The sequence below is a fragment of the Chelonia mydas genome, chromosome 3 (assembly GCF_015237465.2).
Source record: "Chelonia mydas isolate rCheMyd1 chromosome 3, rCheMyd1.pri.v2, whole genome shotgun sequence".
Classification (NCBI taxonomy): Eukaryota; Metazoa; Chordata; order Testudines; family Cheloniidae; genus Chelonia; species Chelonia mydas.
Window position 1 is genome coordinate 38,791,482 of NC_057851.1, and position 23,239 is coordinate 38,814,720.

Below are 23,239 nucleotides of genomic sequence, written 5' to 3' on the forward strand. Positions count from 1 at the left end.
GAGGTTCTACTATTAAGCACTCATGCTGAATGTAAAGAGTGGGCCTCAGCGAACTTGCATATTCTTATTTTGTTGTTGTTTTTCCCTTCTGTACTGATTCTTTTGCAAATATTTTCCATATGTCGTACTGTTCCTTCTTGTGAGGAGGGGGAAATGGGGAGTTAACATTGTCTAATAACTGCTTGTTTTGGTTAAATGCTGAGAAAACGTCATACTTCCAGGAGAGAGGTTACTGCATGAAGTCGGGGAATGCCACACAGCCTGTGAACCACTGTATTTAGAGGGTTGTATGTAGCTGTGCTGGTACTGGAGAGGTGGGGGAAAGGGGTGTTTTGCTTTCTTTGTCTTTTTTATGGGGAGGTGGGAGAGGAAGGTTTCTGGGGCTTTCACTTCACACCAGAGTAAATATGCTGACACTAATGGCCTGATTATCCACTTCCTTGTACGGTGCACAGGTGTATACATCTGTGCTGAGTGAGTGTAAAATGCTACCAAATGAGGATCCTTATCTCTCAGTTATCCAAGATGCAAAGCAGTGGGAAATAAGGGCCAGTACAGTGGAGTTTCTCTGGTGTAAATTATAATATAGCTAAGTGTCATAAATATAAAGGGAAGGGTAAACACCTTTAAAATCCCTCCTGACCAGAGGAAAAATCCTTTCACCTGTAAAGGGTTAAGAAACTAGGATAACCTCTCTGGCACCTGACCAAAATGACCAATGAGGAGACAAGATACTTTCAAAAGCTGGGAGGAGGGAGAAAAAGGGTCTGAGTCTGTCTGTGTGATGCTTTTGCCGGGGACAGAACAGGAATGGAGTCTTAGAACTTAGTAAGTAATCTAGCTAGATATGCGTTAGATTATGATTTCTTTAAATGGCTGAGAAATTAAGTAGTGCTGAATAGAATGAATATTCCTGTCTGTGTGTCTTTTTGTAACTTAAGGTTTTGCCTAGAGGGATTCTCTGTGTTTTGAATCTAATTACCCTGTAAGGTATTTACCATCCTGATTTTACAGAGGTGATTCTTTTTTACTGTTTCTTCTATTAAAATGTTTCTTTTTAAGAACTGAATGCTTTTTTCATTGTTCTAAGATCCAAGGGTTTGGGTCTGTGGTCACCTAAGCAAATTGGTGAGGATTTTTACCAAACCTTCCCCAGGAAGTGGGGTGCAAGAGTTGGGAGGATTTTGGGGGGAAAGACGTTTCCAAACAATGTTTTCCCAATAAACCCAGATAAACGTTTGGTGGTGGCAGTGGAAGTCCAAGGGCAAAGGGTAAAATAGTTTGTACCTTGGGGAAGTTTTAACCTAAGCTGGTAAAAGTAAGCTTAGGAGGTTTTCATGCAAGTCCCCACACCTGTATCCTAGAGTTCAGAGTGGGGAAGGAACCTGGACATGTCTTTTCTTTGTACCTATAAGAATGCCATCCTCCTTTTCTGTTATTTACTGGGGAGCAGGGAGGGAAAACTTGTCAGAAGAATCTTTTTATTTATGCTGCTAGTGATCCATATGGCTTCCTCTTCTGCCTCCCACCAGGGCTCCCAATCAAAGTGTGTTAAATTAGATATTCTCTGGGAATATCTCAAATTCTTCCCTTGGCCACTTTGATAAAATGTGCTGTGTCCTGCAGTCACAGCAATCTAGTCTAATGGATCAGGAAAATGGACCTGGGATCATGGATATTTTAAAACAAAAATGAAAGAAAACGTTCAGCTTCTTTTAATCACCTCCTGTGGAGGACGTTTTAATCAACTTTTTGCCCCCAAGCTTGAAAATTCTGGACTATATAGTTAATATTAACTATGATGCTGGAGAGGCAATAGGGAGGTTGTTTCTGTACATCCTATTGTCTTAGCTGGCTTCAGGAATACACACAAGAACCTATGCTGGACTAGAGACAAGCGCTAGACTGTTTTCTTCTATAAGAAGGCACAGAGCGATTCTTTTATCTCTGATCCATCTGAACACGGTCAAGGGGTGTTCCACATACAAGACTGAGATACCTAAAAAACCTTTTGGGAAGCCCGAAGAGATTTATGAAAAGACTCCAAAACTGGCAGATTATTTAATCTCTGCTATCATTTGAACTACAAACTCTAATTCAGGTGTAATACAGTTCATCTGCTTTAACCTTGCAATAACTCTATATTCTTTCTTATCTTATAATTCTTTAGTTAGAGTTTACTAAAGGATTGGCTACAGCATTGTTTTTGGGGAAGATCCTGAGAATCCATTGACCTGGGTGAGTAACTGACCCCTTGGGGCTGAAAGACCTAATGTGTGATGAAATTTGGTTTTAACAACCTTTTCATCATAAAGTCCAGTTTGTCTGGGTGGTAGAGAGTGGCAGGAGTGTCTAAGGGGACTATTTGTGACTTCACGGCCAGGTTAATATAGTAATTCAGGAGTGTACATTTGTTTTACTGATGAAATGTCTGCTTCTTCACTGCTCAACATTTTTCCTTTGGTGACTTGCAGTGATGAAATAAGCTTTGCAATATATGTACTAAAAATATCATTTGTGTATTGACAATGGGAGCTGCAAGGTGGCTGTGCCTGCAATGGTCAAAGTAAACAAAATGTCTCGTGGCCCACCAGTGGATTACCCTGATAGGCCATGTGCCAAAGACTGCTGACCTGTTTTATTACATAGGTTAAGGATAACTTCAAGTTCAGCAACTGGGAAATACCATAGTATAAACTTTTCATGTTAGCATTGATTAGAAAAGGATAAGTAAAAAAAGTTGCCCACTTTTCATGTATTATGGATTATTGTCAATGCAGCTTCACAATGTTTGTCTTGTGTACAGGTGATTTGAAAAATGCTCCACTTTGAGATTGTTCCTTTAGTTTGTGTATTGTGTGTCTCAGATAGGCCCTGATCCTGAGGACGTGCATGTGAATAACTTTACACATGTGCATAAACATTTTCAGGTTTATCTTAACCAAAGAGGAAGAGGTCTAGTGAAATAAAAATTACAGTACAATGTTTCAAAGAGATACTATCCTAAGCTTTTTAAAAAAAAAAAAAAAAAAAAAAGCATTAGCTTGTTTTTAAAGTTTTGCCTAAATGAATTGCTCAGCATGCAAAAAAACCCCACAACCAAATAAAAACTTTCTAAAGGCTATTTACAGAGCTAAGATGTAGGATTCTAAATCGGCTCATTGTTTGTAAATTGGGAAGAAATATACAAATTTTGAGAAGGGTTTTAAAAATAACCACATTTCAAAAGAAAAGCCATAGCTTTGTAACTGTATGAAGGACAGAAATAATAGCTGTAGCATCAGACACTGGGAGCCGTTAACTACTACCGTTCCCCGATGAGACATGTCCACCCCCTCTACATCCTCCGCTCCCGAGCTTTTTTTTTTTTTTAAAAAAAACCTAAAATTGACAGCTTCTCCATATCCTTTTGCTAAACATTCTGTTTTTAATTGCATACATTTTAAAAAAAATTAAACGATCCTAAACATTTAAAAGGTTAATATGAAAAAAAAACAGGGCATGGGGTTAAGAGAGCTTACACAGATTTTAGGGAAACTGACAAATGACTGAAATCCTTTTTTAGTGAAACAGTTTTTTATCCATTCTGTGTTAGCTACCGTGAGTTAGCATCAGTACGCGTTGGTCATACAGAAACGATCCATATCTTTATGAGGCATTATTTCTTCCATTGTCTTGCCAAATTTCTAATCATTTATGAGGTGTCAAACTGAAAAAAAAAAAACAATCAAAAGCATTGGTAGAATTATATATTTAGGTGATATTTTCTAGCAGTACTTGCAGAGCAATAATTATATTTTTTGTATTTATCATCACAGCAACAGGCCCCCTAAAGAATTAATTTATCTATTCATAAAACACTCTACATTTTACTTTTACTGAGCTGTAATCCTAGATACTTTGTAGCATTAAATAACACAAGATAGTAGATGAAAGACCTGAGAAATCATTGAAAATAATGGCGTTACACTCAATAAGTTTTACTGCAGAGTGATTGGGGAGAAATAAAGACCCAGTTGAAGAGTGTATGATTTAAGAGGAGACTTGAAGAAAAGAGAAGCTGCGTGGCTCGGGGTACTTTATGCTGTCTGATTCCCCACCGCACATACACCTACCAGATGCTCAAGAAAACGTGGCCCTTCTCAGAGGAACACACAGAATACTGTTGTGTTTGATGAAGTATAAAATATAAAAGTACAAATTAAGCATGCAAATGTCTTCGCCTTACCTCCTATCCTTTTGACAACTGTCCCTAGCCTCCAAACAGAAGAGACACTGGTTCCAGAATACCCCATATCTCAGTGATTAGGGTTTCTCCTAAGAGGAGGGAGACCATGTTTAAAATCTTTCTCCATATCAGGTAGAGGGGGTACTGAGCCCAGCTCTCTCATATCCTGGGTGAGTGCTCTGACCATTGAGCTAAATGTTATTAGAGGCACCATCACTACCATTACCACCTCAGCTAGCTGTTTTGTGTGGGGTGAGACTTGCTCGGACCACGTCTTCTGGATCAGGCCGGACAGGCAAGATAGCTGGGGAAGTGCCTAGTCTGAGGAGCCAGCCTGGGTTTAGAAATGAACTAGGCAACCTGGTTGCAAAGTGTGTCATGTGCCTGTCAGGGTTCCCTCCCCACTCTGAGCTCTCGGGTACAGATGTGGGGACCCGCATGCAAGACTCCCTAAGCTTATTTCTACCAGCTTAGATTAAAAACTTCCCCAAGGCACAAATTCTTCCTTGTCCTTGGACGATATCGCTGCCACCACCAAATGAGATTAAGCAAATGGTCCACTTGGAGTTCCTGTTTTCCCAAAATATCCCCCCCAAGCCCGTTCACCCCCTTTCCTGGGGAGGCTTGAGAGTAAACAAGGTGAGCACAGACCAGACCCTTGGGTTTTTAGGACACTAAAACCCCCATCAGATTCTTAAAAACAGAACTATTTAGAAAAACTGGACGAGCACAAGTCCATGGGGCCGGATGTGCTGCATCCGAGAGTGCTAAAGGAGTTGGTGGATGTGATTGCAGAGCCGTTGGCCATTATCTTTGAAAACTCATGGCAATCGGGGGAAGGCACGGACGACTGGAAAAAGGCTAATGTAGTGCCCATCTTTAAAAAAGGGAAGGAGGAGGATCCTGGGAACTACAGGCCAGTCAGCCTCACTTCAGTCCCTGGAAAAATCATGGAGCAGGTCCTCAAGGAATCAATTCTGAAGCACTTCGAGGAGAGGAAAGTGATCAGGAACAGTCAGCATGGATTCACCAAGGGCAAGTCATGCCTGACTAATCTAATTGCCTTCTATGACGAGATAACTGGCTCTGTGGATGAGGGGAAAGCAGTGGACGTGTTGTTCCTTGACTTTAGCAAAGCTTTTGACACGGTCTCCCACAGTATTCTTGCCAGCAAGTTAAAGACTATGGGCTGGATGAATGGACTATAAGGTGGATAGAAAGTTGGCTAGATTGTCGGGCTCAACAGGTAGTGATCAATGGCTCCATGTCTAGTTGGCAGCCGGTATCAAGTGGAGTGCCCCAAGGGTCGATCCTGGGACCGGTTTTGTTCAATATCTTCATAAATGATCTGGAGGATGGTGTGGATTGCACCCTCAGCAAGTTTGCAGATGACACTAAACTGGGAGGAGAGGTAGATACGCTGGAGGGTAGGGATAGGATACAGAGGGACCTAGACAAATGGAGGATTGGGCCAAAAGAAATCTGATGAGGTTCAACAAGGACAAGTGCAGAGTCCTGCACTTAGGACAGAAGAATCCCATGCACCGCTACAGACGAGGGACCGAATCGCTCGGCAGCAGTTCTGCAGAAAAGGACCTAGGGGTTACAGTGGACGAGAAGCCGGATATGAGTCAACAGTGTGCCCTTGTTGCCAAGAAGGCCAATGGCATTTTGGAATGTATAAGTAGGGGCATGGCCAGCAGATCGAGGGACGTGATCGTTCCCCTCTATTCGACATTGGTGAGGCCTCATCTGGAGTACTGTGTCCAGTTTTGGGCCCCACACTACAAGAAGGATGTGGAAAAATTGGAAAACATCCAGCAGAGGGCAACAAAAATGATTAGGGGACTGGAACACATGACTTACGAGGAGAGGCTGAGGGAACTGGGATTGTTTAGTCTGCAGAAGAGAAGAATGAGGGGGGATTTGATAGCTGCTTTCAACTACCTGAAAGGGGGTTCCAAAGAGGATGGATCTAGACTGTTCTCAGTGGTAGCTGATGACAGAACAAGGAGTAATGGTCTCAAGTTGCGGTGGCGGAGGTTTAGGTTGGATATTAGGAAAAACTTTCACTAGGAGGGTGGTGAAACACTGGAATGCGTTACCTAGGGAGGTGGTGGAATCTCCTTCCTTAGATATTTTTAAGGTCAGGCTTGACAAAGCCCTGGCTGGGACGATTTAGTTGGGGATTGGTCCTGCTTTGAGCAGGGGGTTGGACTAGATGACCTCCTGAGGTCCCTTCCAACCCTGATATTCTATGAACTTTATTATAAAGAAAAAAAGTAAAAGAAGCACCTCTGTAAAATCAGGATGGAAGGTAATTTTACAGGGTAATAAGATTTAAAACACAGAGGATTCCCCTCGAGGCAAAACTTTAAAGTTACAGAACACAGGAATAAACCTTCCTCTTAGCATAGGGAAAATTCACAAGCTAAAACAAAAGATACTCTAACGCATTTCCTTGCTATTACTTACTATTTCTGTAATTTTAGATGTATCATTCAGTAGGAGCTGGATTACTTCCTTGGTCTCTCTTGGTCTTGGAGAGAGCAACAAAGAGCACAAACAAAAACCTTCCCCCCACCAGATTTGAAAGTATCTTCTTTCCCCATTGGTCCTTCTGGTTAGGTGTCAACTAGGTTAATGGAACTGATTAACCCTTTACAGGTAAAGGAGGGATTTTATGCTACCCTTTTTTCAGGAACCAATCCCTCTACATCATGCTCTATATGTGCTGTTCAAGTATAAGCTGCTCTCCACATTCCAAGTTTATTTGGTCTATTTGTCCCTAGTTTAAGGTGTCCCTGTTTATCTTAGCTAGACTGACTCCAGTCCAGTGCTTGTTAAGCCCTTATTTACAGCTTAGTCCTCCATTCACCTTCTCAGTCTGGCCCACTGAGAAATAAGGTCTTAGTTCATAGAACTCAGTCAGTTCATAGAATATCAGGGTTAGAAGAGACCTCAAGAGGTCATCTAGTCCAACCCCCTGCTCAAAGTAGGGCCAATCCCCAATTTTTGCCCCATCCCTAAATGGCCCCCTCAAGGATTGAGCTCACAACCCTGGGTTTAGCAGGCCAATGCTCAACCCACTGAGCTATCCCTCCCCTTACTTATGTCAACTTACTCATGTCAAGTTAGGCCTACAGACCTTTGTGACTCTGTACAACATCTAGCGCCCGCGGGACCATTCTCCATTGGTCCTTAGGCACTTCCATAATACAAATAATAATTCATAATAAAGTATAAATCGTGGTGTGGGTTCTGCCTAACAGTCCTAGACACAACTTTGACTTTGCCCCCTCCACTGTGTAAAGACCGAGCTGATTAAACTTAATTAAGAGTCTTTTGGTTTTTTATAGACCACTGGAGTTGAAATCACTGATAATCAGGCCTAGGCCTTAAGCCTGCTGTGGGATAGTGTCTCCAGTGAAAGACTGCCACAGCCAGCACTAGCGGTGAGGCTCCCCCACTAACAAGCTGAAATCACTGAAAACTGTGCTAAGTGGTGGGACCTCAAAACTTCTGTCATGGGGTTCACTCACTGCTGGTAGTGCCTTCTGATGGCCATCCTGGGTATTAGCTCCAGCCAGGCATTGTGCCCTCCCCCCATGGGGTCTCTTCTGTCGTCCTCTCGCCCTGTAGATCCCTCTCACTCCAGGAACCGCAGCCTCCTTTCCATGACTTAGCTCTGGTGGGTCACCATCTGTGTTTCCCCCCTTCCGGGGTATCAAAGTCTCCCTTAACAAATGGGCTCAAGGAGTCTTCCTGCTTGCTGCTCCGCTGGTGCAACTTCACCAATGGCTAGTAGAGGACCTGGGCTGGCCCTCTACTCTGGGTCCCAGCTCAGAGGCCCTCTCATCAGCAGCCAAGGTTTGACCTATCCCATACCTCGCTGCTTTTCCCTGGAGCCTTACCTACGTCTCTGGCTCTTCCCCTCTCTGGGTTTGCCAAACCACACTCTCCTTTCAGGGAGTAACTGTGGACCCTTTATAGTCCCAAACGTGCCTCCCAAGGAGTGACTACAGACTATACCTCTGAAGCCTCATTTGTGCCAGCTTCCTGACTTATATAGGTCCCTCCAGCTGAGCCTGCTTCCAGTCAATTCCCTGATCCCTGGCTTCTCCTCTGGGGGCAGCTTGTGGAGTTCATTGGCCCATCAGGTCATCTTAACCCCTTCCAGTCCTGTGTGGGGTGGTCACCCCATCACATCATCACAGATGTTGCTGTACAGAGGTGGAGTGAACAGTGACCCAGTGGCCAACAGCGCAGTGGTGAAGTGAGTGGATGATGCAGTGGCTGATAGCACAGGGGCAGAGTGAACGATGGTGGAGTGGCATACCTGGAGTGGGAGATGAACTCATTTGAACTATGAGTCTTCACTGACCAAGGGGAAGAACTGTGAGGGGTGCAGTGGAGGGAGTGGAGAGTGGGGTGTGAAATGAACATTTGTTCGTTAGACTTTCTCACTGCAAGCTGAGAACCTGAGGCCAAGGATATTGCCCAATGTACTCTAGGGTGGGTGTTTTCATCATGGTCATATGATTTTGAATCATGCCTGTGGTGTGTTCCCAAATTAATTCCTGGATCCGTTCCTTTCCCCTTTTTAGTAAAAGTTTTCTTTTGTATACACAAACTCAGTGCTTGCAAAAGGGGAAGTATTGTCTCTAGAGGCACCCACGGGTGGTATGTAATTTTCCCACATTAATGAGTGGTGCTCGAGCCTGATCTGTGTTGTATTGTCAGAAGGAAACCCTAGATATTGAAGCTAGCCCTTGTTGCTGCTGACTGAACCTGGTAGAAGGGTTTCATAAGAAATACCACTTCCAGTGTCTGTCCAGGCACTCCCTGTCCCAAATTTGATACTGAACCCAGCCCTTGTTGCTGTCAACTCTGATGGGCAGAAGGGTTACATACAGAAGAATCTACATGTACTCTGTCTGGTTAATAGATGGACGGTAATCTAAATGCTATCTAGAAAAGCTGGTTTAAGCTTGTTGAGGGGGTGGGGAGAAGTCCTGGCGGGGGGGGGGGGGGGGCTGAAATTCACCTTACCTGCTTAAGCCTGAGTACTAATCACTGGTAGACAGAACCTTACTTGAACCCCTTCACAAGGTGAATTTCATTCTGAAGCTGCCACCAGAAAGTTGCATTTGGAAATTCCTGATCAGGGCCATCTCGGTGTTGGCTTCTAAAATTAATGTTGTGATAATTAAAGGGACAAATGTCAGATTGGTTAAGCCCCAACTTTAGGTTCCGTCAGAGAAAAAGAGATACATAAAACCTAATATTACGATTTTTTTTTAAAAGCAGGAACGCGAACACGGCAGCATTTTGCTAGGGCGTAAGATAAGCAAAATGAAACTGAAAGAAGACTAAGCGGGACAACTTCCCACTTCCCCACGCTGGTTCCCAGCCAGTGTCAGCAGGAAGCGGCAGGTGGCAGCGCTCCGGGCAGCAGTGAGAGGAGACTCGGTGAGTAGCAAAGCTGGGGGCTGGGCGGAAAGGGCAGACAGGGAAAGGAGCAGAATAATGGGGCACAGAGCTAGAGTGAGGGAAGCTAAGTGGAAGTAATGTAGATGCGGGAGGCTGCTCCAATATCTCCCCTCCCCCCAATAATGCTTGAGGCTCTCAGTGCTTCCAGTCACCCTTCCCCACCTGGTCTAGGCTCAGTTACCCGCCTCTCCTCCTCCCACCCCCCGTTAACCTGTTCTCTTCCGCAGTCCCCCCCCAAACAACCCCCAGGCACCTTACTCCACGTGCTCCCCAGACTCTCTCCAGTACTCTCCACCGATTTCCCCAGTCACCCTGCCTTCCCCAACCCCCGCTCATCCCCGCCCCAGTCCTGCTTCTGCAGGGCACATTGGAGAGGCTCCTGCCGCACCCGCACCCTGCCCTGGGGAGGGGCGCCACCCAGAGAGGGAAATCCGTGACTATGGCCGGTGAGAAACGTCCCACACCAAGCTGCACAAAACCAAGACGTGGGCCCCTTCGTATACCACAGTCGAGGCACGATACAGCCAACACACGTGTGTGACACACTGTTTCAGTGCAGGATACACACACACACACACACTTCCTGCCCACAGCCGGGTCTTGGAGGGGTCTGTCCCTCGGTTCCAGCTCCCACGTTCCTACACAGCTCAGTGGTTCGAGCTGGGCTCAGGCTGGCTTTTCACCAGACACGTTTTGCATCCTCGCCAATAGCAACACACTCCAGGGTGCAACAAACTTCAGGACTCTGTACTGGGGGGCGATCGCCCTTTTGTTCAGTGCAACGAGAAACTTGGATACAGCGGCGAGGCAGAGTGTGGGCTGACCCCCGCTCCTGCGCTGCGGAATTCAAATCCAAGAACTGGGAACCACCACCCCAGAGTCGGGCTTGCCAAAGCGGGTCATTTGCTGCACTCCACTCTCCGCTCCAGGAAGAGCGGGACGGTTTGCTTCAGGCAGAAACAAAGGGTGGGGCAGGAGGAAGCAACATTATCCCGTGTGTGCAGGTGTCTCTCCTTGCTGCTGTGGGGAGCTGGGACTCAAGGCTATTGCAGCTGCTTCTGCAAAGGTGGAAGAAGCAGCCCGGACTTCTCTGTTTTGCAGTCGGCCGGTCGCTGCTGTCGAGCAGGTGAGAGGAAAGCACAGAGGCTGCGGGGAGAAAGTGCAGAGCAAGTGAAGCAGACCAGCCAGTAAGTAGCCTGCAAAGGCTGCCGCGTGGAGAAGGGATTTATTAACTACAGCGCTCACTTTGCTGAATGGTGAGGGCGGGCCTCGGAGAACCTGCATCTTGGTATTTCGTTGTTGTTGTTTTCCCCTCCTGTTCTGATTCTTTTGCAAATAGTTTCCTGTGTGTTGTACTGTTCCTTCATGTGGGGAGGAGGAAATGGGGATTCGACAGCGTTAAGTAACTTTTGTTTTTGGTTAAATGCTGAGAAAACATCCTACTTCCTGGAGAGAGGCTACTGCATGAAGTGCGGGGAATTTCACACAGCTTGGATGTAACTGTGCTTGTGCTGAGGGGAGGGAGTGGGTTGGAGGGTGTTTTGCTTTCTCTGTCGGGAAAGGAAAGTTTCTGGGACTCTCTCTTCACACCAGTGTAAACTATGCTGACGTTAATGGCCTGATTCCCCACTTCCTTGTACGGTGCATAGTTGTCTACATCTGAGCAGGGTGAGTGTAAAATGCTACCAAATTAGAATTCTTAACTCTCTCCCCACCGGTCCAAGGTGCAAGGCAGTGGGAAGGAAGGGCCAGTGGAGTTACTCTGGTGCAAAGGAGCGCAGAGTCAGGCCCTCTGAGAATATAAACAAACAATATTCCATTGCTCTCTAGCTATAAGGATGCTTCTGTTATTTATTATATTGGCAGGTTTCAGAGTAACAGCCGTGTTAGTCTGTATTCGCAAAAAGAAAAGGAGTACTTGTGGCATCTTAGAGACTAACCAATTTATTTGAGCATGAGCTTTCGTGAGCTACAGCATCCGATGAAGTGAGCTGTAGCTCACGAAAGCTCATGCTCAAATAAATTGGTTAGTCTCTAAAGTGCCACAAGTACTCCTTTTCTTTTTATTATATTGGGGAGCAGGAAAGGAAGGCATCGCTGTAGAAGCTTTTTACTTATGCTGCTAAGCATCCATATGGCTTCCTCTTCTATCTCCCAGTCAAACTGTGTTAAATTAACCCAAATTCACAGAACAGTCATTGTAAAAAGGTACAAAATCAAGTCATGGTGGGGCTGACAGCCAAAGTCTGAGCCACGCTGCATGGGGCTGACAGCCAAAGCCTGAGCCCCACCACGCTGGGGGTAAAGGGGTTGGAGGTGAGGGGGTTGGGCTGACAGCTGGAGCCCCACTGTTCCGGGAGCATGGGGGAGCTTCTGGGGAGCCCCACACTGGGGGAGAGTTGCACAGCCAGAGCACTCCCAAATTTACAGAGATCTGTTAAAGTCATGGAATCCATGCCCAAATCGTATCCTTCATCATGAGGTATCCATGCACTACAAACTGTGCTAGTAATCAAAGCTGCAGCTGCAAGCTTATCACACTTTACTCTTTTTCTGACTATTTCTTCATCTACTAGCTACATATTATTTCCAGGGACATTTGTGAATTAATGCTTGGTCCATTTGTCCTATTTCCTTACTTCTGGTTTTTTTGTGCATGCAAGGCCTGCAAATGTGCACACCTGTGATGCTGCATACTTTGTGAAAACACCTCACAGAAGAGAACTGTAAGAAACAGGGCTGTCTTTTTGTAAACTTTGAAAACTTTAAATAATGTTTCTAGGGCTGTCAATTAGTTCCAGTTAACTAGTGTGATTAACTAAAAAAATTAATCATGAGTAAAAAAAGTAATAATGATTAATTGCAGTTTTAATCGCACTCTAAAAACAATAGAATACCAATTGAAATCTATTAAATATTTTGGATGTTTTTCTATATTTTCAAATATATTGATTTCAATTACAACACAGAATACAAAATGTACAGTACTCACTTTATATTATTTTTGTTACAAATACTTGCACTGTAAAAATGATAAACAAAAGAAATAGTATTTTTCAACTCATCTCATACAAGTATTGTAGTGCAATCTCTTTATTGTGAAAGCGCAACTTATAAATGTAGATTTTTGTTGTTGCATACCTGCACTCAAAAACAAAATATAAAACTTTAGAGCCTACAAGTCCACTCAGTCCTACTTCTTGTTCAGCCAATCGCTAAGAGAAACAAGTTTGTTTACATTTACGAGAGATAATGTTGCCCGCTTCTTATTTACAGTGTCACCTGAAAGTGAGAACAGATGTTCGCATGGCACTTTTGTAGCCAGCACTGCAAGGTATTTACATGCCAGATATGCTAAACATTTGTATGCCCCCCAATGCTTTCGCCACCATTCCAGAGGACATGCTTCCATGCTGAGGACGCTAGTTAAAAAAATAATGTGTTAATAAAATTTGTGACTGAACTCCTTGAGGGAGAATTGTATGTGTCCTGCTCTGTGTTTTACCCGCATTCTGCCATATATTTCATGTTATAGCAGTCTTGAATGATGACCCAGCATGTTGTTCGTTTTAAGAACACTTTCACTGCAGATTTTACAAAACACAAAGAAGGTACCAATGTGAGATTTCCTAAAGATAATTACAGCACTTGACCCAAGATTTAAGAATCTGAAGTGCCTTCCAAAATCTGATCAGGACGGAGTGTGGAGCATGCTTTCAGAAATCTTAAAAGAGCAACACTTCAATGCGGAAACTACAGAACCCAAACCACCAAAAAAGAAAATCAGCCTTCTGCTCGTGGCATCTGACTCTGATGATGAAAATGAACATGCATCAGTATGCACTGCTTTGGATCTTTAACAAGCAGAACCCATCAGCAGCATGGACCCATGTCCTCTGGAATGGTGGTTGAAGCATGAAGGGACATATGAATCTTTAGAGCAGCTGACATGTAAATATCTTTCAGCACCAGCTACAACAGTGCCATGTGAATGCCTGTTCTTGCTTTCAGGTAACATTGTAAACAAGAAGCGGGCAGCATTATCTCTTGCAAATGTAAACAAACTTGTTTGTCTGAGCGATTGTGGAAAACATCCAAAAATATTTATATAAATAGTATTCTATTGTTTAACAGCACGATTAATCATGCAATTAATTGCAATTAATTGTTTTAATTGCTTGACGGACCTAAATTTTTCATAACATGACTTAATGCACAAAAAGTTTAAAAAGTTTGAGTGTTTGCTCATGTCGATTACGTGGTAGGTGTGTGCATGACTGCTGGAACTTTTTCCATACGGACAGCTCCAGTGGTATCCATACGGACAGCACCAGCGCCCCTGGTGCCCCACGCTCATGCGCCGGTATATGGGGTGCTACCAACTCCGTGCCCTTTCAGTTCCTTACTACCCACGATGGTTGCTGGACTGTCTCTTACAATTGGAAGCTCCCTTGTGGTTTTGTCTGTGGACTTCCTTGGACTTTTCTCTAGACATAATTTTTAGTGTTAGTAGTAGTTCAGTTAGAGTGGTGAGCTGCTTAAAGTCCCTCGGGGAAGCTCACATCAAAGAAAGTGCAGGATCTGCAAGGGCTTCAGGCTTCTCATGCTTAAGGGCAGGGACATTTGTTTGAAGGCCTTGTTAATAGAAGCTGCCCTTCGTCCAGCTTCAGAGCTTTGCCACTCCAACTTGGCACCAAGCATGTCAGCCTTGGTGTGGAGTGCTCCGCCAGCATCGGGCTCTTCCTGGCACCGTTCCCCTTCCCCTATGCCAAAGAAGAGGCACAAAAAAACAGCACGGCAACAGGAGACGCTCCCCAGTGCTGCGGAAGGACAGGTGCGGAACTTCTGACAAAGTGAGACCCGTGCCAGGTTGCTCGTCTTCCCTAGAGCTGTAGTTGGCGGTAGCTATGCCTTCTAAGGCATCCAGCCTGTTAAGGACCCACCACTGACACCTGGGAACAGCTCGGAACCCGTACACCTACAAGCTCCCTCAATGTTGGAGGCTTTTCAGGAAGAAAAGGACCTCATGTCATTCTCAGCTCTGTCCATGCCTAGAGACTCTCGCCCGTCTGTGGAGTTGGCGAAGGTGGTCACTTCAAGAGGGAAGCCCTCACTTCAAGAGGGAAGAGGGCTGCCCCAGTGGGCCTCAACCTGGTGCAGGTGCCTGTCCTGTCACCAGTCGCCAGATCCACGGCATTGATCTCCAGCGTCATGACACCGTTCTCCAGCTTCCCGGTCATTGGCCCCCTGGCACCGCTCCCCATCACCACACCGTATGTCTCTGGCACCAGTCTCCAGCCCCCGCCACCAGTTTCCAGTGCAGCACCACCTCTGTCTCTGCATCACAGCCAGCTGGAGACAGTAGCAACAGCTCCTTCTGGGTCACTGAGGGAGGAGTGTGAGTCTGAGGAGGAAGCTATCCCTTCCCCTTCATGACACTGGCCGTCTGGACCAGACTTCGCTGTGGGTCCATCGATGGGTTGGCCACTGGGACAATGGCCAGTGCAATGGCCTTATTGGACTCCTAGGGGCTCCCACCGATGTCAGGATCGTATTCCTCGCCAATGTCCTCAGTAGTCTCTGAGAGGCAGAGCCTAGCACCGACCTGGCCACCGGAGATTGAATTGGAACCAGACCCCGGTACCAAAACCCACAATGGCCCCGGGACCGTCTGCCCTGGTTGTGGAGGAGGAGTCAGTCCCTCCCGTGATGATGGCCTCTTCCTTGTCCTCTCCAGATGAGACAACCTGCTGCCACCAGATGATTTTCGAGCCCACCAGGAGCTCCTCAGATTTGTCACCTCGAACTTGGGGTTGGAGGCAGAGCAGCTTAAGGAGCCTACGGACAGCCTTTTTGATATATTGGCTGCTGCAGCTCCCTCTAAGGTGGCACTCCCAGTGCATGACAGGGTACTCAAGCAATTCAAGACACTGTGGCATACCCCGTCCTCTCTGCCCCAACACCTAAACGGGCAGAGAAGTACTACTATGTCCCTGCCAAGGACAATGAGTACAGGTATTCCCACCCTCCTCCAGGGTCACTGGTGGTCTCAGCTGCCAATGAACAAGACAGGCTGAGGCAAATGAGAGCAATCCCTAAAAATAAAGATGCTAAAAAGCTGGATTTACTCAAGAGAAAGGTTTATTCAACGGCCAGCCTGCAACTGCGTCTCTCCAACCAGCAAGCATTGCTGGGGAGATATGACTTCAGTGTCTGGAACTCAGTGGCCAAATTTACGAACTCCCTGTCTCAGGAGTTGAGACAGGAATTCTTGGCCGTCATGGACGAGGGCAAGGCAGTAGCCAGGGCCTCCCTATAGACCATCCTGTACACAGCTGATTCTGGCAGCCATGCACGTGAGTGTGCACACACCTAGCATGGAATGGACATGAGCAACACATCTCGAAGAACAACAGTTATGAAAGGTAGGTAAGAGTTTTTTCTGATAACAAAGTACATATTTGCATGTATAAAAGGTCGGTTAATGTAAACATATAATAAAGAAGAATATTTACACTATTACTGATTATTATTTTGTGTTTAAAAAAAAACAAAAAAAACCATGTCTACAAGGGCTCAGTTCTCATTTACGGTTATTCTGCTCCAACAGTTTAAGACTCTTTTATACTTCAAAGCATTGTAAAGTGGACTTGGTGTGAATGAGAATGAGGCCCAGAGCATCTGGTTTGTTGCAGCTTTAATCTGTACCCTATAAACTGGGTGTGTGTTTGATTCCTAAGACTTTTAGGGTATTTCATGGGGGCTCGGTGTATCAAGCGGGGATCGCTTCTGTTTGCCCAGTGTAGAGTCGATACACCCCATCACACAGTTGTGGAGATTCCCTGCTGAGTCAAGCAATCAGTCAGGAACTCCAGACCCAATGGGAGCTGCTGGAAGCGGCGCAGGCTGAGGGACCTACTGGCCACTGCTTCCAGTAGCTCCCATTGGCCTGGAGCAGCGAACCGCGGCCACTGGGAGCCGCGATCGGCCGAACCTGCGGACGCGACAGGTAAACCGGCCCGGCCTGCCAGGGGCTTTCCCTGCACAAGCGACGGAACAAGTTTGGGAACCACTGATGTAGACATTTCCAGAGGGCTCTACAGATGAAAAAATGAAGGTTCAGAAATGCTTAAATATTTCGCTGGAGAATTGTACACCTCAGTTGTGGTTTCTTTAGGTTATTGAAAAAAGTAAGGTAGCCACCTAACAGTGTTTAGCCCACTGGGCCATCTTTTTGTAGGTTATTTTATTTTGAGGGTCTTTCTGTCAGTTCTGAAGTGTTGGGAAATATTAGTGGAGCTTTCATAAATGGGGAGATCATATATATACATACACTGGGCCATTCCGTACATGTCTCTCTCTTTTTTTTTTTTTAATTGCAGATGGGTTTCTGCTCCGTATAACAGCACAGGCTCAGTAGCTTCAACATAGACCAACACATAGCTGAGAACCTTCAGACTCCCTCTAGATATTTCAAATGAGAGAAGAAGAAATGAATCTTGCAAACAGTGCAGCATCCAGAGACATATTTGACTGGGACTACGTTCTGTGGGAAGTTCGTTGGAAGTTACTAGCAGCTGGCTTTTTTATCTACCTGGGACTCTTTCTTCTAGCTCACTTGCTGTCATCATGGATCAGTGCCAGTTATCGCACTTTGTCAGGAAAGGAGAAGGCCTTCTGGAATATGTCTATAACACGTGGCCTGTTTGCAGTTCAGAGTTGTGGAGCTGGCTTGTGGGCCTTGTTCATAGATCCAGTTTTTCAAGTTGACCAAGTGCATTCGCAGCAAAAGTGGAGCTGGTTTCACTGCATAATAGCTGCTGGCTTCTTCTTGCATGAAAATGTAGTTATTCATGTGTCTAATATTGTTTTCAGGATGTTTGATGTGTTCTCAGTGGTTCATCATTTATTTGCCTTTGGTGGGCTTCTTGGCGTGATAACAAACATAAAGTCTGGACACTATCTACCACTGATGGGACTGCTACTTGAGATGAGTGCTCCTTCAACCTGCATCTCCAATGTGCTTTTAAAGGTAATAACTTGGTGTATTTATTATTGCTGATAGAAGTTTCCATTATAAAGCTCACATTGCCTCCTGCTCAAAAAATATCTGCAAAGGAATATTGGCCTCCAAATTAAGAGATTAGTTCTGGGATCAAGGAAGAACTTTTCCTTCCAAACTTGAAGTGAAATGACCATGGGAATCCTTATTTATATCATGCTAAAATAGTTAGATATTAAAAAATTTTGCCCACTTTGTAGCAAAGAAAGAAAATCGAAAGATTTTTAAAAAATTACTTTACAGATTCACTAGTTGAGATCTAGTGCAGAGGACTAAAGATTAGGTGACTAAACTCTATTTTTAAAATATTTGTTTAAGACTGAAAATAGTAACATAAGACTAGCTCATCAGCTCCAACAAGCTTAATATAGACCATTCCATTTCTGCTGGAGACTAAAGGTGTGTGCATGCTTGCTCACACATCTGAGTGTGTATATATATTCTATGGATGCAGAGAGGGAGAGCAGCTTTGAAGAGATCTGCCATGCTTGTAGGGAGAGAAGAAATCAGCCTTGCTTCTGAAACCGCAGTGAGTTCCAAGCGGTCTGTCTTAGTGGTTTAAGCATAAATTCTAAAATATCTGGACTCTCAAACTACAGCCACAAGCCCTGACAGGTTCACCTCAGCCCTCCTGTGATGCTTTTCATGAGAACTTAAACTTGAAGGTCCTGTCTGTGCATGGAGGTGCTAGAGCAGTTAGAGTCCAGGTTTGCTTGGGAGGTGTTTGCCATAACTTCCCAGACCCTGGTAGCCCCCCTGAACTTTTGTGAGAGGTGCTTTGTTTTGATTGTCTTTCTCCCTTCAACAGGTGGCTGCATCTAAGTGATGTTGTATGCACACAGGTGGCAAAGTGGTTTAGAATTCTGCTGGACAAAAGGTGCTATATAAATGTGCAATCTCTTAGCACTCAAGAGAAAAATGATTGAGAGAATATTTGTATGGCAGTTTACACTAAACACAACAGGAAAGCTAAATATGTCCCTTATTTATAGAAAACACTGACTGTCTTATCTTGAAGCTGCAATCTCATTTCTCTTTCTTTGTTGTTGTCTCTTCCAGATTGGCTGTGCTAATACCCTTTTTTGGAAGGCAAACCAATGGGTAAATATCCATATGTTTCACTGCCGCATGGTCCTTATTTATCACATGTGGTGGGTGTGTATTTCCCATTGGAATGATGTGGTGGAAAATCTGGGACTTCCATATTTTATTGTCTTTTTCATGGGGTTAAGTACACTTACATTAATACTTAATCCATACTGGACGTACAGATCAACTCAGCGGCTCTTTGGTCTAGTTGACAGGAACTTTCCAAATACAGAAGTGGAAAATGGATCTTCTGGTAAATTAAATAGTGAAACATTTCAGAAGAAGAGGTTATAGTGCTGCAATAGCTGTTAGGGTAACTGGAAAATCTGTCCGGAAGAATGTGGTGCAGGTTTACTTCCAAGTCCATGAAAATAGAATTGTTTATAAGAAGTCTATGAATATATTGATCCTCTCACAGATTGCTATCAGTGTACTATACTCATTTATCAAAAGTGTTTTAAAATTGTTTCTGTCTATATTTAAAGTACACAAACACACACACACACACAATCTTTGACTCAGTCAGGATTCATACCAATAATTTTAGCCTGAGCATAAAGTAGTAAAATCTCATTCTGGGGGAAGTGACAAATTAGTGATAAAAAGGCAAGGTATGTAAAAATCTACAGAATCATAATTTCAGTGGCAAGAGGGACTAACTGCCTACCCATCCTCTCCCCTCCCTCAGCTGCCATCTCCAGGTCCTCCAGCTGGTGGAATTTTTGATAATACAACTTTGTCAGAAATGGGTCAAGTTAGGCCTTTTGAATAACATCCTTCTCCACGAACATAATGGTGACAAACGTAAAACAATTGTGTATATATCTATTTGAGAAAATATTGAAATATCAACTTTTTAAAATTATACTTTAACAGAGGGATGCATTGCTTAGATGAAAATGATATTGACCTGTGGTAATCCAAGGAGTTTAGCCTTGACATGTAGGACTGAAAACATTTATTCATCAAAGTCATTATCTGTGTGATCTCCATCTAGGGCTCCACTGCTAGACACATTGTCACATGGATCATCATCCACAACACACTCACACATCTTTGTTAAGGCAGACGGCTAGCCAGACATTTGCAGGGTCGTGAGCATCTGGTCTTTGTACATGAGCTTTTGATTAGCTGAAGGAGCACATGGTATTTTATGCATAACTGGTGTGATCGTTCCATCCTCCAAGACCCATTAGTGCCCGATAGGGGAAGACAGTTTTGGATGCGGTCAATTGTCCCAGAGCCATTCTATTGCCTGATACTTTACCCTCTTGACAGCAGGTACAAGTGCATCCCTTGTCAATGACGCTTTTTCTCCGTTTGTCTGATGCTTGGTAAACATCCACCAACGTAGCTCTGCAAGTGTCATAATGTTGTTCTTCAAATGGTAAACTAGGCATATGAACGCCCCTAGTGTGCATTTATGACCTCATCAGTGACTGTCTCAGCCATTCTGAGCACCTTGAGAGCAAGGAGAGAGAGACTCCGGAGTCTGAATGAAATGCCTTCCTGTAAGATAATGACAGGTTTCAGAGTAACAGCCGTGTTAGTCTGTATTCGCAAAAAGAAAAGGAGTACTGTATGCATCCGATGAAGTGAGCTGTAGCTCACGAAAGCTTATGCCCAAATAAATTGGTTAGTCTCTAAGGTGCCACAAGTACTCCTTTTCTTTTTGTAAGATAATGTGGTCTTTCCAGCCATCCTTCCAGTAGTGTCACATTCTGAAAAGGTGTTGAAACTTGGCAGTGCGGCTGTTGAACAGGGCTGTAAACACCCATGTCATTTTTATTCAGTTCTGACAATGTATTTGTTCATGTGTTCCAGCTGCATAAGGAATGTTAACTGAACTGAGCGATCCCTGGGTCTAGCACGTATGGCTGGCCAGCGAGGCATGAAAAGCTGCTACCGACACATTGTGCTACCAGTAACAGCCTCTGATACATAAGCTGCCCTATCAGAATTTGCTACATTTCCCCAATTTTGGGGCAATGGTAGTGAATTCTGAAGAAGTAGGTTCCCTTTGTGGTAATTTGCTACCTTTGAGCTTTTGTCTGGTCAGTGTAGCTAATCGTGATGGGTGGGTCATCTGTTGCAATTTGCTACCTCTCCCCTTTCACATCATCTGATTCAGGGTACCTTTCACATCCTCTGGTCCATGGGTTACAGATTGTGACAGGGCATCACCACCCATCTCAATTAGCTACCCCTGGACAAAGGTGAAAGGTAGCAAGCCATGGTGCATATTGATGTCCTATTACAATTTTCTACCATTTTGAAATCACCATTGTAAACATGGACTCAAATAAAGAGAGGTATTTACAAACTTTATTATTGTAACCAGGTATATAAACAAGAACTGTTTACTTTCCGTTCCAAAAAATTTTAAAAAACAAGCATCAAAATATATGTATTGATAGTTATTAACACCTTTTTTCTATACTGAAATGAACAGTAAAATTAAACTTCTCTATTACTTGTTTATATTCCAGCTGCGTTATTCCAAGAAAACTAAAATATTTCTCTTAAAAAAACAATGATATAATGTACATATTATGTTAACATCTGAACTATGCATACTTGTTGCACCTGTACTCTTTCTTCTCATCAATTAGGTTTTCTTCATTAGTTCCCTCTGGAAGGCAAGGCATATGTTCCCTCCTCTTACAAGAGTCACACTGGATCTTTGATAAGTACTAGATGAGAAAATGAAATTACAGAACTACCAATACTAAACATAATTTCTGTTTACTCATAACATTTATAAAATGATATTCCTTCAACATATAATCATTACTCAAGATATGACTATCAGCAGTGGTGAAAATGTTTATTACTAGAATTATTGCAAGAATCTTGATCCTTAGGCTGGTTATTACATTGGGTCTCTATGCAATAGGCTAGATGTTGAGCCATGGCTTTTGTTTTTGTACGACAGACCATCATATTCTGCTTACTTATCCGTTCCAACATACGGTGTGTGTTTCTCATACAATGTTGTGTTCTTACTATCATGCAAGCTTCGTTTTCTTTTCTGCAAGTGACAAAGTTGCAGTATATGCAGTACACCATGCGCTCTGAAAAATCAATACAATGTACTCAAATGATAATTACGTTGTGACCAAAACTCTAAATAGAAATGTGTAAGTAGGTTTCGCTTTTTCTTACAGTTGCTGTACATGTTTTGTGATCGTTTCTCTATTTAATGAATGGTTGCAATGACTTAGTGCTCATATATATATATATATACACACTTGGTTTCATATGATCATATCAGTCTTATGCTCTATATCACTCAATTTGCTGTGTCACGTGCAGAGCTATGCAGGGTCTATGCTTCTGTCAGAGATGGCAGATGGTAAGGAGGGTCACGTGGGTTTGTGGGATTTAGGGAAAAAAGGTGCAAAAATTATGTATAATTTTACATATGGGATATGTATAAAATTATGGGATGGTGAACACCGCACTATGTGAAGTTGATCAATGTGCGACGCATTTTGGCCCCAGTGTGCATTGCCAAAATTCTCAAAAATACAGTACAGTCAACCGTGGCGAGTTGCACAGTGGGATATCTATCCATGATGCACCACACTTTTAATCGATACAAGGATTTCTATATGCTCAGTGCCAATACAAGGAGTCAAATCGACATGCGCACATGTGACATACTAACGTGGAGATTCTATGGTGATGTAACTTGAGTTAATATAAGTTTGTAATGTAGGTATGGCCTTAGGTATATGAAATGTTTGGGAGAGGTAACAGGAAAAGTATGAGGCTAGGCTAAGATTCATTCAAGTGTTTAGGCTCCTGCTTTTGTGGAACTAGGCCTACTGCATCCTAAAGGCTGAAGAACAAAGAGGCACATAAAAAGAAACAGTATAATTAATTTCTTGTTTTTTAATGTCATGACTTGAGGGTGTATAATTCATGATTTTGGAATTCTTGTGGTTTTCATGCTATCTTGGGGTTGTAGATGTGTTTTCATTATGTTGTGAAAGCCAAAACTATTAACTGGGTTAAAAAAAAAAAATTGATAATTTCCTCACAATCGGTCCATCAGTGGCTATTAGCCAAGATGATGAGGGATGCAATCCCATGCTCTGAGGCTGGATGTTCCTAAACCTCTGACTGCCAGATGCTGAGAGTGGACTTCAGGGGATGGATCACTGAATGATTGCCTGTTCTGTTTATTCCCTCTGAAGCATTGGCACTGGCCATTGTTGGAAGACAGGATACTGGGCTAGATGGACCATTAGTCTCCCCTACTGTGGTCGTTCTTATGTTCAGCAGTTACAGAAGATTTTTGCCCTTGAGATGGATGTAATATGAGATAGTGTACTGCTCTTATTGAATATTTGAGACTCAAG

General features: G+C 43.8%; 1 protein-coding gene and 1 long non-coding RNA gene across 7 annotated transcripts; one reads left to right on the forward strand and one right to left on the reverse strand.

Moving 5' to 3' along the window:
- Positions 1–1,483: 1,483 nt before the first annotated feature.
- Positions 1,484–11,081, reverse strand: LOC119565751. 3 transcript variants are annotated; one of them, XR_006289407.1, is made up of 4 exons: positions 10,967–11,081; positions 9,281–9,416; positions 4,229–4,317; positions 1,484–3,709 (listed from the first exon to the last, which is right to left on the reverse strand). It is a non-coding gene; the product is annotated as an uncharacterized LOC119565751 (long non-coding RNA). The 3 variants fall into 3 exon arrangements; XR_006289408.1 differs by lacking the exon at positions 10,967–11,081 and adding an exon at positions 9,975–10,025; XR_005224594.2 differs by lacking the exon at positions 4,229–4,317.
- LOC102942825 (protein CLN8) lies at positions 9,649–22,333 on the forward strand. 4 transcript variants are annotated; one of them, XM_037894183.2, is made up of 4 exons: positions 9,649–9,700; positions 10,823–10,908; positions 17,104–17,753; positions 18,843–22,333. In XM_037894183.2, the coding sequence occupies exons 3-4, from the start codon at positions 17,199–17,201 to the stop codon at positions 19,164–19,166; spliced, it is 879 nt and encodes a 292-aa protein (XP_037750111.1). In that variant the 5' UTR covers positions 9,649–9,700; positions 10,823–10,908; positions 17,104–17,198; the 3' UTR covers positions 19,167–22,333. The 4 variants fall into 4 exon arrangements, with proteins under 4 accessions (XP_037750111.1, XP_037750113.1, XP_043398268.1 ...); XM_043542333.1 differs by lacking the exon at positions 9,649–9,700 and adding an exon at positions 15,975–16,146 and having other exon boundaries at positions 10,875–11,009; XM_037894185.2 differs by lacking the exon at positions 9,649–9,700 and having other exon boundaries at positions 10,843–10,977.
- Positions 22,334–23,239: the final 906 nt, after the last annotated feature.

Excerpts from the sequence above, each read along its gene's own strand:
- LOC102942825 (XM_037894183.2), top strand. The coding sequence starts at position 17,199 with ATGAGAGAAGAAGAAATGAATCTTGCAAACAGTGCAGCATCCAGAGAC. Across the intron at positions 17,754-18,842 it reads TCTCCAATGTGCTTTTAAAG|ATTGGCTGTGCTAATACCCT; the intron begins GTAATAACTTGG and ends TGTCTCTTCCAG.